Source organism: Genypterus blacodes, unplaced genomic scaffold (genome assembly GCF_046128005.1).
Source record: "Genypterus blacodes isolate CSIRO-AG114 ecotype Tasmania unplaced genomic scaffold, CSIRO-AGI_Gbla_v1 ptg000067l_1, whole genome shotgun sequence".
Lineage (NCBI taxonomy): Eukaryota > Metazoa > Chordata > Actinopteri > Ophidiiformes > Ophidiidae > Genypterus > Genypterus blacodes.
The window spans coordinates 5,730,343-5,744,486 of record NW_027466879.1 but is presented as its reverse complement, the minus strand read 5'-3'; the positions used below and the strand labels follow the sequence as shown (position 1 = coordinate 5,744,486).

At 42.0% G+C, this 14,144-nt stretch overlaps 3 protein-coding genes across 4 annotated transcripts; 1 reads left to right on the top strand and 2 right to left on the bottom strand.

Annotated features, from left to right (window-relative positions):
• The first annotated feature begins 3,282 nt into the window (after window positions 1-3,282).
• On the top strand, window positions 3,283-6,481 carry snrpa1 (small nuclear ribonucleoprotein polypeptide A'). The gene is made up of 9 exons (XM_076156272.1): window positions 3,283-3,472; window positions 3,794-3,941; window positions 4,124-4,202; window positions 4,320-4,366; window positions 4,512-4,614; window positions 5,146-5,225; window positions 5,630-5,705; window positions 5,891-5,984; window positions 6,184-6,481. Exons 1-9 carry the CDS (start codon window positions 3,391-3,393, stop codon window positions 6,366-6,368), a joined length of 894 nt encoding a protein of 297 aa, XP_076012387.1. The 5' UTR covers window positions 3,283-3,390; the 3' UTR covers window positions 6,369-6,481.
• A 716-nt stretch (window positions 6,482-7,197) lies between these two features.
• On the bottom strand, window positions 7,198-9,569 carry orc6 (origin recognition complex, subunit 6). Its single transcript, XM_076155869.1, has 7 exons — window positions 9,456-9,569; window positions 8,632-8,758; window positions 8,376-8,539; window positions 8,143-8,232; window positions 7,924-8,033; window positions 7,653-7,739; window positions 7,198-7,514 (listed from the first exon to the last, which is right to left on the bottom strand). Exons 1-7 carry the CDS (start codon window positions 9,518-9,520, stop codon window positions 7,387-7,389), a joined length of 771 nt encoding a protein of 256 aa, XP_076011984.1. The 5' UTR covers window positions 9,521-9,569; the 3' UTR covers window positions 7,198-7,386.
• A 662-nt stretch (window positions 9,570-10,231) lies between these two features.
• cunh16orf87 (chromosome unknown C16orf87 homolog) lies at window positions 10,232-13,636 on the bottom strand. Of its 2 annotated transcripts, none has more exons than XM_076156305.1 (4): window positions 13,293-13,636; window positions 11,698-11,797; window positions 11,298-11,472; window positions 10,232-10,931 (listed from the first exon to the last, which is right to left on the bottom strand). In XM_076156305.1, the coding sequence occupies exons 1-4, from the start codon at window positions 13,356-13,358 to the stop codon at window positions 10,853-10,855; spliced, it is 420 nt and encodes a 139-aa protein (XP_076012420.1). In that variant the 5' UTR covers window positions 13,359-13,636; the 3' UTR covers window positions 10,232-10,852. The 2 variants fall into 2 exon arrangements, with proteins under 2 accessions (XP_076012420.1, XP_076012419.1); XM_076156304.1 differs by having other exon boundaries at window positions 11,298-11,477; window positions 13,293-13,632.
• Between the last annotated feature and the right edge of the window lie 508 nt (window positions 13,637-14,144).

The window sequence follows — 14,144 nt, the reverse complement described above, 5'->3', positions numbered from 1 at the left end:
ACACTTCTCCTGCTCTTCCCACTGATTCCCACTGATCCCACTGAAACTCTTCCACGATTGCCTAAAGTCAGTTTGGTTGTTCTGTTATTCTGTAAAGCCCTTTGAGTTGCACTCTGTATTAAAGGTGCTACATAAATACATAAAATGAAACAAGAAACTTTTCACTGCTACAGTACATGTACTTCAACCCTTTTTGCCTTCTATCCACATTTGACTGAGCTTTAATTGAATGAGTATCTTGTTTTCACCACAGCCTGTATAACCCAGTTGTTATAACATCTGACTAAGTAAGAAATCCCACCTAAAGACCCCCCCTGCCCACCCCAGCAGCCATAAGAAACTATTTGGTGTTCAAATTTGGAGTCATTAGTCAGACATTACATCTGACTTTTGAGTAGGATGAGAGTAGTATGAGGGTCCCATTTTCAATTCTCTGCACAAGCCTGTTTAATAAATTCCATTCAAAGAGCAGAGCTTGCATAATATTGAGGTTTTCTGAGTCATCATCAAATGTAAAACTATTGGGTCAAAGTGTGTTCACCTCCTTAAACTAACAGTGATAACCAGCAAAGACTTTGGTGGTTTAGGCTCCTGTGGTTTGACCTTTGAATATTTTGGAGGAATCTGAATGTAGTTTTTTATCAATACTTAGTAACACAGCAAACAGGTGATAAGATGAAACTATAGCCCGAATTTCAACATCATGTGTACATATTAAGAAGGCAGTGGAAACTCCCCTTTTATATCATGTAGCTTATCGTTCATCATCAACCAATCACACATATCCAAGTGACATACAGAACAAATAATCACAATCACTAATTTAGTTGTTGAGAATAGTTTGTAAATTCATAAAAGTTCTCTCTCATGTAGAACCACTTTCACACAAAAAAGTGTAACCAAATTAAAAAATCATATATATACTGTGTCTATTTACAGTATATATAGTATTTCATGTTCATGTATTTACCTCCACCAATGAGGTTATGCGTTTGCTAGTGTTGGTTGGTTTGTGTGTTTATCAGTAAGATTAGTCAAAAAGTCATGAACCTAATTTCATGAAACTTGGTGGGCAGGTTGAACATGATCCAGGTATTTTATATGTTGGTGGGGCTGCAAGAGCTACTTTTAAAGTTTTATACTTTTGTTTAATGAAATTAGGAAAAACAGTACATGAAAAGATTATGAAAGAAGAAAGTTAACACACCCTGTCCTCTGTGTCCTCTGTGTCCTTTGTGTCTGGGTATCCTATTCCTGACCTGTATGAGCAGAAGCACTCGTGGTCAATGTGAAATATGGGCTTTGTCTGAGGACGTGTTTGAAACGTGAGGCTTCACAAATGGACCTAAAGCCCCTAACTCTGGTGTGTTTGGAAAGAAATGAGCATTCTCACTGAAAATCAGTCAAATCTGACAGCTGTTTAGTGCAACATTCCGTTAGTTTGCTTTTCATCAACAGAAAAAGTATTGAAATAAGAGACTTCCCTTTACACTGATATGTGTTTTATTTCAGTGAGTTTTGGGCTTCGACGTTTGAATTTTACTTTCATTTTCTGTTGTCACTAATGCTTTAAGTGTCTTTTTCTCTTAATTAATAATACTACATACTACATATTGGCAATAACAGTGACTGCTATGGCATATTCACTTTTGCAGCCAAATATTTTAATACTTCAGGAAAACCAGGAATATTCAACTTCTATCCCAGCTACTGTGCACTCAATTTCTCCATTTTTCTTACTGGATGATTTTGTCTTTGGAATGGTGTTTTTTAAGCACGTTATTTGCATTCATGCCGTATGTGCAACATGTTTAGTCCCAAGCCAGTACACGCTTGGACACAGCACTGTGACAGAGATAACGTACCAGAAAGAGGGAGGCGTGACACCCTGAAGCTGTGAGCAGACATGTGACACATCAAGGAGCTTAAGCTGCTTCATACACAAAAATTATCAACGCACAATTCAAATATATGAATATATTATATTTATATATAAAATAACACTGTAATCTAACCCACCAAATTGAATAATTTTGTAATCGTAACACAATCGGTCACACACAGAAGGCGATAAGGCAGATTGAGGTGTATCAGCTGTTATGGGTGTGTATCAGCTCAGAGTGATAGCTCTGGGCGATGCTGGGTGCTGCTGTTTGGTTTGCAGGCGTGATGCTGGACAAGGAATGATCAAACATGGGATGAACCTGCGAAGAACGTAAGACTAGTTTGATGACTGGGTGTTTCCCCGCATTTTTAATGGTTCTTTAACATTAGGAAATTGGGTGTATGTCAGAATGCAGCAGGTTCTAGATATCCTTGACAAATACTATAAAGGCAGATTATGTGATCTAATATGTATTTCAGTGGCACTTGGTGGAAGGATTAGACATGGTTGAAGGAAGAACCCATTTATTTTACAAGCATTGACATTTTTCCATATTTTATGTTACACTGTAATTTCTAAAGAATAAGACATATTCTTCCTTTGATAGACATTACATTTACATTACATTACGATCATTTGGCAGACGCTTTTATCCAAAGCGACTTACATTACATTATATTACCACCCTTCGCAGAGGGGGGAGCAATTGAGGGTTCGGTGCCTTGCTCAGGGGCACCTCGGCAGGGACTCAAACCGGCAACGACAATGATCAATAGATGGCCGGCTGTCCCGACTCTCTGCTACAATCTACTGCTAACCATAGTGACAAGTAGTCTGAATGGTTGTCTATGGCCTTAAGATGTTGATAATAAACAGTTAGAAATGTTAATGAATGTAATAACTTTGATTGGTGCACCACCAAATCTGCTGTAATGTTCCACAACCCGCCTCTCCACAAAATTTCGAGAAAATCAAACAATAAACTGTTAACACGACTAAATGTAACACCTTTTTTACTGCGTCACATCAAGATTTAACTGATCCCAGCCAAGGTAATGTTTTAGTTCCATTTCCTTATTATTAGTATTTCAACATTATTTTCAAACCCAATTTCAATTTCCGATTCAGTCTTTTCTGTTTTTCCTTTTTTTGTAGAGAAAGTCGATTCTCTGTAGCTTTTGCTTGAATAACACTATAAATTATGTAAAGTGAGTAACGTTTAGTAAATAAAAGAATGAAATGGCCTTGATTGGACGTGAAAATTCTCATGGCCTAACAGTTTCGCACGTTGGTTCCATCTGAAACGGTTTTCTTGTTTGGGTCAGTCCTGTAATAACACTCCCGCCCAGGTGGTGGCGGTAATGCACCCGTACGTTTTACAACAAAAAAAACCCCGGCAACAAATAAGAAGAGGGTGAAATTTTTCCTTCCGGGCGCCAGCGTGTGTGTTATCACAGACGTTTGTTTGAAAAAGGAACTTTGTGATATAAATCCTCGGCGTCAAGATGGTGAAGTTATCGGCCGAGTTGATTGAACAAGCGGCCCAGTACACGAACCCCGTGAGGGACAGAGAGCTGGATCTGCGAGGTCAGTCACGCGCGCACACGCATAGTAGCTAGCGAGCGAGCTAGCTTGCTTACGACCGGCGGCGCTCAGGCCGAGATGCGGCAAAGCGCGGGGGATAAAACAATTAATATTTAACAAAATGTATGTCAAATATGTATTAAGCTATTCATATATTAATGAGGAACCCTGAAGGTGCTTCTTCTAGACTTTGGTGTATTAGCCACACATGCAGCAGGCTGTCTGGGTCTGCTTCACACAAAGGTTGTTTGTTCTGTTCACCAGAGCAGTCAAATATTTTGTTCTAAGTTCTTGATGTTTGGGTCTGATATTTTGTCCTGATAGGTTATAAGATCCCGGTGCTTGAGAATCTGGGAGCGACCTTGGACCAGTTTGACACCATTGACTTCTCAGATAATGAAGTGAGGAAGCTGGACGGGTTCCCTCTGCTCAAGAGACTCAAAACGCTGCTCATGAACAACAACAGGATCTGGTGAGTTTGAGCTCTAATGCTGACTGCTTCTGTGGTGGGGCCAGAGGGACGTGGAGACTCTGACCTCCAGCCAACTGGAGGGGGTCTGCACCTCTGCTGCTCCCCCCCATTTATGCGATGGAATGTGTGTGGACATGCTGGGTAACGGCTGCTTGTGATCCGTTTCTCTCTAATCTCTGCAGTCGTCTTGGTGAAAATCTTCAAATGTCTCTACCCAGTCTGTCAGAACTCGTCCTGACAAACAACAGCATCCAGGAGCTGGTACGTCTGTTTCCCTGCTGCCACCTTGTGATACTGTTTGCTGTTGTACAAAATGAGTATTGAATAGAGATGTACTCGTGTAAAATGTTGTGTTTTCTGTATCGTTTTTGTCTTTAGGGGGACTTGGACCCGCTGGCCTCTGTGAAGACTTTGTCGCTCCTCAGGTACGGTGTTCAATCTTCATCTTGAGGACAAAACCTTTGTTGGAATGCAACCATGATGTGTTTTCCCTGCACACTTTTACCTCCTGGTTTGCGACCTGCTGATACTAAGTGATAATAAGTGATGATACACTGATTTCATTTCCAGCCTGTTGAGGAATCCTGTAACAAACAAGAAGCATTACCGGCTCTATGTCATCAATAAAATGCCACAGATCCGCGTACTCGACTTCCAGAAAGTAAAGCTGAAGGTAAGTGAAGCGAATAAGCCAGAGTGATATTATTGGCATGTTTGGTCCTGCTGTTCTTTGAGAATGTAGGCGTGATGACCTGCCACGTCTTTCTTCATCTTAGTGTGGAACAATAACTTAGGACTGGCCCTGGCTGTGTTTGTTAGAATCCCAACGTGATTGATGCATCTGCATGCCTGTCACATCAACAGAGGCCACTGTTGTTCTGTGTTGTTTGCACTGAACCCTCCAGGCTTTGAAATTCCAAAAGCTGGTCGATTGTTGGCTAAATATTCGCTCCTACTCAGTTCCTTCTAACAGCATTCAGGGCCGGTCCTACTCTAATCCTTTGAAATAGTATTATAGTAAACAATACTGTGAGTTTTGCTTTATATATTTTTTAGTGTTTCAGTGCCTTTTATTAAAACTTGTTCACCCTTTGACTGAATGTTCTTGTGTATCGTTGTTGTACCAAGTCTTTTCCCTTTGATGAAGAAGGTTCACTCTGTAATGATTGACTGTATTCACTTTAACTGTACAATATCGCCATAGGAGCGTCAGGAGGCGGAGAAAATGTTCAAGGGCAAACGAGGTGCTCAGCTTGCAAAGGATATTGCCAAGCGAACAAAAACGTAAGATGGAAACCCGTCCTGGACAGCAGCTCCTCAGAATCACTGGATCCTGGCTGGTGGAATCGCTTAAATAATGACTAAACCTTGAGACTCCCACAAATCTGAATGTCAACAACTCAACTGGAATGGAATTACAAAGCACAAAACACACGCCCAAGTCTCTAAATGATTTCAGTCGTGTAACATTTCGACATGAAAGATATTCCCAGATGTCTGGATTTTTTTTTGCCTGAAAACCTTCGTAACAGTGTTTCTTAGGACTGCTGTCTTTGGACGCTGTGTCAGCATATTTGACTCAAGAAAAGATACTACACCTGAGATTCACTGCACTGGTTGAGAGGTGAGAGGCGGGTTAGATGGCGTCGTCTAAACGAGGTGCCTTCCTTTTTTTCTCCTCCTTTTAGATTCACCCCCGGCGCAGCAGTGCAGCCTGACAAGAAGAAGGCGGGGCCATCTCAGGCGGACGTGGAAGCCATCAAGGTGTGTTTGTTTTGTCTTTAACGCTTCCAGTCGTCCTTCAGCAGATCGAGATGTGAATCGGGTGCCTTCACCAGCTTCTGTGACCCACAGAAAAACCAAAAAAGCAATGAATCACTCATTGATGTCAGCAACATGACGATGATGTCCACTACAATGGAAATGAATTGGATCTGTTTGTATTTCAGAATGCCATCGCTAACGCATCGTCACTGGCAGAAGTGGAGCGGTTGAAGGGAATGCTCCAGGCCGGTCAGATTCCAGGACGAGAACTCCGACAAGGTCAGTTCCAGCAAAACACAGCGCCGTGGTAACAGATGTCCATAACTGAAATTCAGGAAATGCGACATTTGTACCTTAACAAAATTTCAGTGTCAGAACTTTCACGCAAAGTTTTGCTTAGGTGGATTACAAGTGGAAGTACAGCAGAACATCACACAGGTTTTTACAAAAGTTTTCATTTGCCTGTGTGTTGTCGCAGCTTCAGACACAATGGAGGAAGAAGAGGAGGTGGAGGAAGAGGAGGAGGAGGAAGAACAACAACAAGACGGTAATGCTGCTGAGGTGGAGGTTAATACGGATGGAGGAGGTGGAGAGGACATGGATGAGGGAGACCAGGAAGAAGAGGAGGAAATGGACGAGGAGCCGCCAGTTAACGGCTCCTGAATATAATGGAAGCAATTTTCTGTTTATCCATCATTTTTTGTAGATTCTTCTGTTCAACGTGCTTTTACATTTCTGTTGTGAAAATGAATACATTAAACTCTTTTTCTTAATTATTTTTGTGGTATCTGTATTTGTTGATCGATGGGTGTCTGTGCGTGAAAGCTGCGTGGTCTCCAGGCCGAGTTCATCTACAGAAGAATCCACATTCTTCCTTTTGTAGTTGTGACCTAGTTTGGATGCTGTGCTGTAGTCAAGGACATGGATGTGTTTGGTATTGGTACAGAGTTCTGTACTTCCTTTTGGCTGATGTCACTCTTTCTACTGTAGGATGTGTGTGTGGCCCTGGTAGATGGTTAGATGTGCCCTTCCTCTAGTCTTGCAGTGGTTTAGGATGAGGTGGTTACATTACATTAGGAAGAAAGAATACACAAACATTTTATCAAAAAAATCATTTATTAAGAAAATGTGGAGTGAATATCGTTTCACTCCTTTGTGGCTTCTCAAGTCTCCTTAAAACAGGAAAGGCTGCTGTATGATGTTGTCAAACAACAAAATTGTAGCAAAAATATAACTCATTCCATTCGCATGGGAATGATGGATATCAAATACATCAATCCATGGAGCTTAAATGACATGAAGACAGATCTGAGCATAACACAGGCAGCATTCAGATAAGAACGCATGTGCGATATATGAACGGGACCTTTAAATGGAGTCCAAGGAGCTCGAGCCGCCGTTCAAGAGTGCTAGACTACTCAATAAACCTTAATGCAAAACCACTACAAAAACATTGCGAATGACTTCACAAATGCTGAACTTTTCCCTTAAATTAATATTCCGACGACTTGACAAAATCTGTGTCAAAACTCGGCCGAACTTCATTTTAGATGTGTGTGTTAAAGTATTCTTAAGTAAGTTTGTGGTTCTCTTCCAGGTCTGTAGGTCTTTGAATGGACCTTATGGATCCATGTTGTTCTCTCCTGGATTCCCAAACAGAGCTGTGTTATGCTATAATGCTTCATTCTGCACCGTTTGTTGATTTCATTGCATTTGCCAAGATTTTCCTCTTCCACTCCTCGTAGTCCTGTGCTGCCGGCTGCTGCTCTTCCTCTTCCCTCTGCTGCTTTGGAGATGAGGGCGAATCCTCTGGAGAGAGAGACGCACCCATTAATTACTAAAGCCAAGGTAGGAAAGTTTTCTGATGCTGACCAACAAATTCAATTCAACCGACATAAACGCTGCTCAAAGGTATCACAAAATCCCAAACCTGATTGTCTAACTCACCTTTCTCCGTCTGTTCTGTGCTCTCCATCAGCGTTTTCTGTCTTTTCTGTGTGGATCTGGCTGCTCCCTTCAGTGGAATGGCTTCTTCTGTTTAAGGGAACACAACATAACATCGTTAGATGTAATTGGACCTCCAGTGAGATTGGTGGTGCTGTTCTAGAAGCGGGTAGAAATGGAGGCGGGGCCAGAGGTGTGCTGTGATCCACATAAGTCATTCTACACTTAGTCCAGATCTGATCTCCAGATCTGTATGCAAACAGGTCCTACTTACTGCTGAGGTTCTGGCCCAGGCTCTGGAGCTGCATCACCAGACGGTCAAACACGGCCTTCTTGGCTCCGGACGAAGCTGCCAGTTTCTTGTCGACTTTAATCTTCAGGCATCTGAATGTAAACGAAGCAGAGCGGCACAGTTGATCAAATTTAAATTGTGATCGCGACACAGAAAATGTGCAATTATCAAAATGTGAAATATGACTTCGGGCCCACTGACCTGCAGGCTGCGTAAAGAGCCGCTGAGGTGAACAGAACTTTGGACAGATCCAGATCACTCTGCTGGGCGGCGGGGAGACTCTGTGCATACCTGAGAACCAGAACACAGGCCACTGCTGAAAAACCAGGCATGCATCTTACTGCAGCTGTGCACTTCCATCCAAAAATGTGTGTGTGTCATAAATCAGACCCAGACCTTCATGTATGACATCATGTTCTGACACCTGGTCTCACCTTTCCAGAATCTGAGCTGCCAGTTTGGTGGCATCCATACAGCCGTACTGAACAGCCATCTCCTTCAGTCCCAGGCCGGACTCCAGTCCCAGGAGACACTCCATGGCCTTGTGGCTGCTCTGGTACTGCTTCTTATTCAGCCCGGACAATCTGATGACGTATTCCTAAAGACGTTGCACCAAAACCAGAAGGTATCAAGAGACATTTTCTTTTCTAATTATTGTTACTGAACAGCGTGATGAAGATAACAGCTTACTTTGTCCAGTGAATGCTTCATGGACGTGGCTGCCAGCTCCAGGCAGATCACCGCCTTGCTCGTCGACGTGATGTTACCGAGAGTCGAACATTTCACCTCAGATAGACGCACGTATTCCTCAGCCCGGCTGCAGAAGGAGGAAGGTTCTGTTAGGAAGACGCCACTACAAACACGCAATGACGGCCAAAGTCTGGTGGCATTGATCCACAAATCTAAACAATCGGAAATTAACTCCAAAATAAGATTTCAGGCAGTGACTGTATGGGGATTCCTGAGGTCTATATAATGGTAAATGATCCTGCAAATACTTGTGACCATGATCTGAAGACATAGAATAGATCAATACACTAAATATGACGTCTTTTCTCCTGTTATGGGGGAACCTATAGTATTTGCCAAAACTTTGACTACTACTACTACTACTACTACTAATGACTACTATGGCAACACAAAACTAAACTTCAACAATCACAGACTTGTAAGGTCAATGATAAAAACAAATCATTAAATGTCTTTGTTTATATTGCTTGTTGATTTAAACACAGTTTTATTACTTGAACATTAAATTAAGTTAAAAGAAATTGTGAATACACGATGCACTTTCGCCAACTTCTGTCCGAATGTTTCAAACCCATCTTAACTGACTCGAATGGTTGTTTACGGTTTGTGGAGACGGAAAATAGCAAAGTAAAATAATCTTAATCATTTTCCGCTCCGCTGCAGCTTTGGTAGCGGCGGGTTGGAGTAGCCGCTTAAGGTCCCGCCAAAACTTCGGAGCCCGGAAAGCTAGCCGGAAGTAGCACCGAGCTAAACCAAACACTCACCGGAGGGTTTTGGCTGAAGTGATTCCCATCTTTGAGGCGAAACTCGCCACCATGTCGCTCTCCATGTTCCCCGCGACAAAAACCCACACATGCAGGTCAAACAGGAGGAGGGGGAGGAGGAGGAGAACCTCTGAGGAAGAGGAAGTGAAATATTGAACTTTTTCGCCCTCGGTTTTGCCTGTCAGACAATCCAACCTGTGAGACTGTTGAGACCTGTGTGAAGCCTTCACACACACACACACACACACACACACACACACACACACACACACACACACACACACACACACAAGGCGTAACAGGGCTCATATGGCCATGGAAACGATTATGCAAGTACAGTAATTACATCTCTTCTTTTCAGGGAAGGTAAAAGCATAAAAACAAACACAAAAAGTTTAGGAAAACTCATGGAATGTTAAAAGGCATTGTTTAGATTCTGATTTGTTATTCTAAAAGTGATTGAGACTCAAGCTGAGGTCTGGCAGGGAGGGGCTTCATGTTGCCATAGTTACATACAGTAACTTCCGGGTGCAGTCAGTCAGCAGTTCATTATCATTATAGCATAACAGAGATCTGTTTGGGAATCCAGCAGATACGTTTATCTGTCATTGTGGCATGCAGAACTTCTTTCTTTGTCCTGTACAAGAAACAAAATGGACCTATAAGGTCCATTCAGAGAGTTACAGGCCAGGAACAGAAGCACAAACTACCTCTATCTGGACGGAGCTGAACAGTGAACAACCTTCCCTCTGCACAAACATCAGCCACAGATCAGCATCGATGCAATCAAACACATCTTTATTGCATTTTAGGCTACAAGGTTGCAACATTTGATATCTTCAGTCTGAGTAATAAAGTGGTCGGTTACATCATCATCCTCCGCTCCCAGTAAAACACTGGCACCAAAAACATCTTGGTCCCTTCGATTGAGGATATTCACTCAATAATAAAGTCCACTTAGTTAAAATAAGACGGGTAAAATGTTTCAGTCTCTGCTTCAGAGAGTTTAAAACCTGCCGACTTCCGCTTCAGGAGAGACGTGGAGGGGGTGCAGATGTTATACAGATGTTTGTGTCTTTGCGGCAGGCGAAGAACGTCACCGTCACCCTGTTCCCGCCTTCTCACAACACACAGACTCGTTTGCTCATGGGTAAATCACAAGCGTCTGCGGGGACTCACACCCTCTACGTTCGTCTTGAATTCCAGCCGGGTTGTGCTTGGTCCGTTTGTCAAGCCGAACCAAATGCACCCCATTAAAAGTTCAGTTCTGCCCTCTTTGGTCATCCTCTCGCCGCTCCACAGTTTCCTTCCGATAGGTCCGCTGCACATTGGTTTCCCCGGGACATTTGTCTCGGATCTATAGGATGAGCTGCTGTCCCAGGATCTTTCGGTTGATCTCAGCCAAGGCCACGGAAAACACAAAGGCCTTCTCGTCGGAGAGACTTGCATAGATGTCCACTTCCTTCTCTTGTTTCTCTGTAAAAACACCAAACATTTCCAATCAGAATCAAGCAAGGAAACAATTTCATCTTTCCCTTTTGTTGTCTCATTGTGTAGATGTTTGTGGTTCTCTCATAGGTCTGTAGGTCTTTGAATGGACCCTCATGGATCCATGAACACGTGTTTAAGCCTCTAGAAGCTCCTCTACATGAACTTAGAAGTTGAGTGAGATAAAAACATGTTCACCTATGGCCTTTGACCCTAAAACCTCTGTTTGTTTTCATGGATCTCTATTCTATACTAACTTCCGGTTGCCTTCTCGCTACAGCTGGCAGCTCGTGCGATGTTGCCCCATAACGTGAGAAACAACACAAACAGATTGAGTATAAATGTCAACAACACCTTTCTCCTCTTCCTGTTTCTTCAGCCCCACTGTTTTCGGTCTGCCCCGCCCCCTCCGGATGGGATCTGACTGGCTGTTGGTCCGGGATCTCCTCCTGTTCTCCATGTCGTTGGACAGAGGGGAGTCGATCCTGTCCCTGCGGATGCGCTCCGTCCTCCTCCTCTTTGACTCCAGCTTGTCTGCCGCGGAAAACGGCGAGAGCGTGAGACACGTGTGTGTACACAGGAAACAGGTACATCAGAGGCCGAGGTGGGGATTTATGATTTAAAAAATGATTTGGGTTTTGGTTATGTTCAATGATTTGTTTGATGTCTTCTGCAGAACAATCAAACACAACGAGGAGCATTTTTGTTCCCGCCACAGGTTGGCCGGTTTGTTTTGTTGAGGTCTGAAACGTACCTGCAAGCGCCGGTGACGTCCTCTCGTTCAGCTTGGCGTTGAGAAGCTTTCTGCTAATAAACACGTAACCGCACGGGCAAGACTTACAAGCCACAGGGATCTGCAGAGGAGGAGAGACAGGGAACAGGTTTAATGATTCCATCCAAAGGTATGTATATATATATATATATATATATATATATATATGTGCCTGGTTAACATCATATAATGTTCATAAGCCATTAACCTGTATTGTTCTTATGTGATCACACCTGTTGTTTACAGATTTAGTCTCACCAGAGTGGAACAGAACTAATGACAGCTGGTAATCCATTGAAATGCTGCTTATTTTGATTAGTAGAGGGCAAACATATATAGATACATAGCGATCACTCAACTGAGTCTGCATATAATAATATATATACATATCAATAATAATATTTTTTTAACCTTATCTTTTTTTTTTTTTTACATGAAACTAACTTTTCTTGTTCTTTGGGCCTTTTAGCTTCTGCCAGTTTTGTAAGTGTTCTTCTTCTCGTTGTTGTTGTTCAAGCCCACTTTATGGCGCATTACTGCCACCTACTGGACCGGAGTGTGAGGTCGTATCGCTGAATAATCGATCACATCATTTTGAATCTTTAACTATTGTGTGTAGCAGAATGTTAAATATGTAGATGGAAATTGGAGAATATTACGGCGTTAAAATGTCACAGTTGGACCGCGGCTACTAACCGACCTCACGATGCTGTTATTAAGGTTCAAACACTGTAATACACGTAGCAACTTGTGTAGTAACGCAGAGCTGTGCGAGCAAACACACACACACTGATCGTATAAGACTGTTATAACAGCAGCGCTACATTCCTCCATTTTGCTGCAACTTAACACCAAAACCAATGTCAGTGACCCAATTTCAGATGTAAATCACTCCCAAAATCAGGACATTTTGTAAAGCAGACGACAAATCACTTTAAACTCGTTTCTCTGCTGCCATCTGGCAAACAGTACGGAAGCATTAGACTAATTTCAGCCTGCAATATTGAAAATGTATCGATAAACTCTTCAATCGTGAAAGCAGGTCAACCCATGTTATTATTTTTTTTTTTTAATACATTAATTTCTATATGTCCCCGCTGACTCAACTCGATTTGTTTAAACCCCACGAAGTTCACATAGCACAAATGCAATTATATCTTCAAAATGCCCCCCAAACATTGCATTTCGATCAGCTTAATCGTGACTTTAAAAGGCTCGTAATGTCGATGTTCGACAAAAACAAACAATAATTTATAACAAACATATCGCTGCTGAGTTAATTGTGGATTACTCTAATAATAATGTCGCTAAAAAATCATGGCGTGAATATGTGTTTGCGTTGGTATGTGTGTGTGTGTGTGTGTTTCCTTTGAAAAATGAACTGCATGGAATTTGGTAGATTTCAGTGTATTTGAGGCTTCGTTCCGTCGGGCCGAAGCTGAAGCTGAAGCTGGTTTCCGCATAGCGAGCAGCTTCAACAACCCGGAGACACGCTGCCATTACGGCCACCGATAAATCACCACAAGTGCCCACGACCACTCGCGAGTCCCGTCGAGTCACCCTGCGTGTTTTCTCACCTGTTGGTCGCACTCGGGGCAGGATTTTGTAGCCATTTTGACTTTCTTTGTTTTATTTGCCGACATAGTCCGTTTCCTGTGACAGCAGGCCGATACTTCTCCAGGAGCTCAAACTTCCCTCTGCAAATGCATGCAGCACTAGCGACTCACTGCAGACACATCACACACACACACACATACACACACGTGCACACACGTGCACACACTCAGACACATTCACCCGCACACACACACGAACACACGCTACGGTTATAGGCGACAACACACAGTTAAGACGATCACTCACTCACACTACACTAATAATAACAACGCTAAAACTACACGCATGCGCAGCAGACTTACTTCGCAATGCGGTTGCATTCACGCGCAGCGAGAAATATCGTAAATGTGGGTTTTTAGTTGTAAAATGTTTTATTCTGTGTCTATTCCTAACGCAAATTAAATATTATTTGTAATGGTTTTTGACCATTTCATTTAATGTGATGTTATTCTTAACTTGATTGTATTTTATTTTAATTTATTACTAAATTATTAAATTATTACCTTTATTACTTACTATTACTATATTACTAACTAATGTACTATCAACTCCATACTTAATAAACTTAAACCAAATCAAGATTATTGTTATTAATAATAGTAACAATATTATTGTTGTTATTATTACATATATTATTATTTTCATTATAACCATTATGTTATATTGTTATTATTATCCTAACCTTTTTTGTGTTTATATTTTATTTAGTTATTTAGTGTAGCTTAAAAATAGAAACAAAGGAGCCCTCAATTTCACCAATTATGCCACAATTATCTCTTTCACACACTTATTTTCTCTTTGTCATTACTATC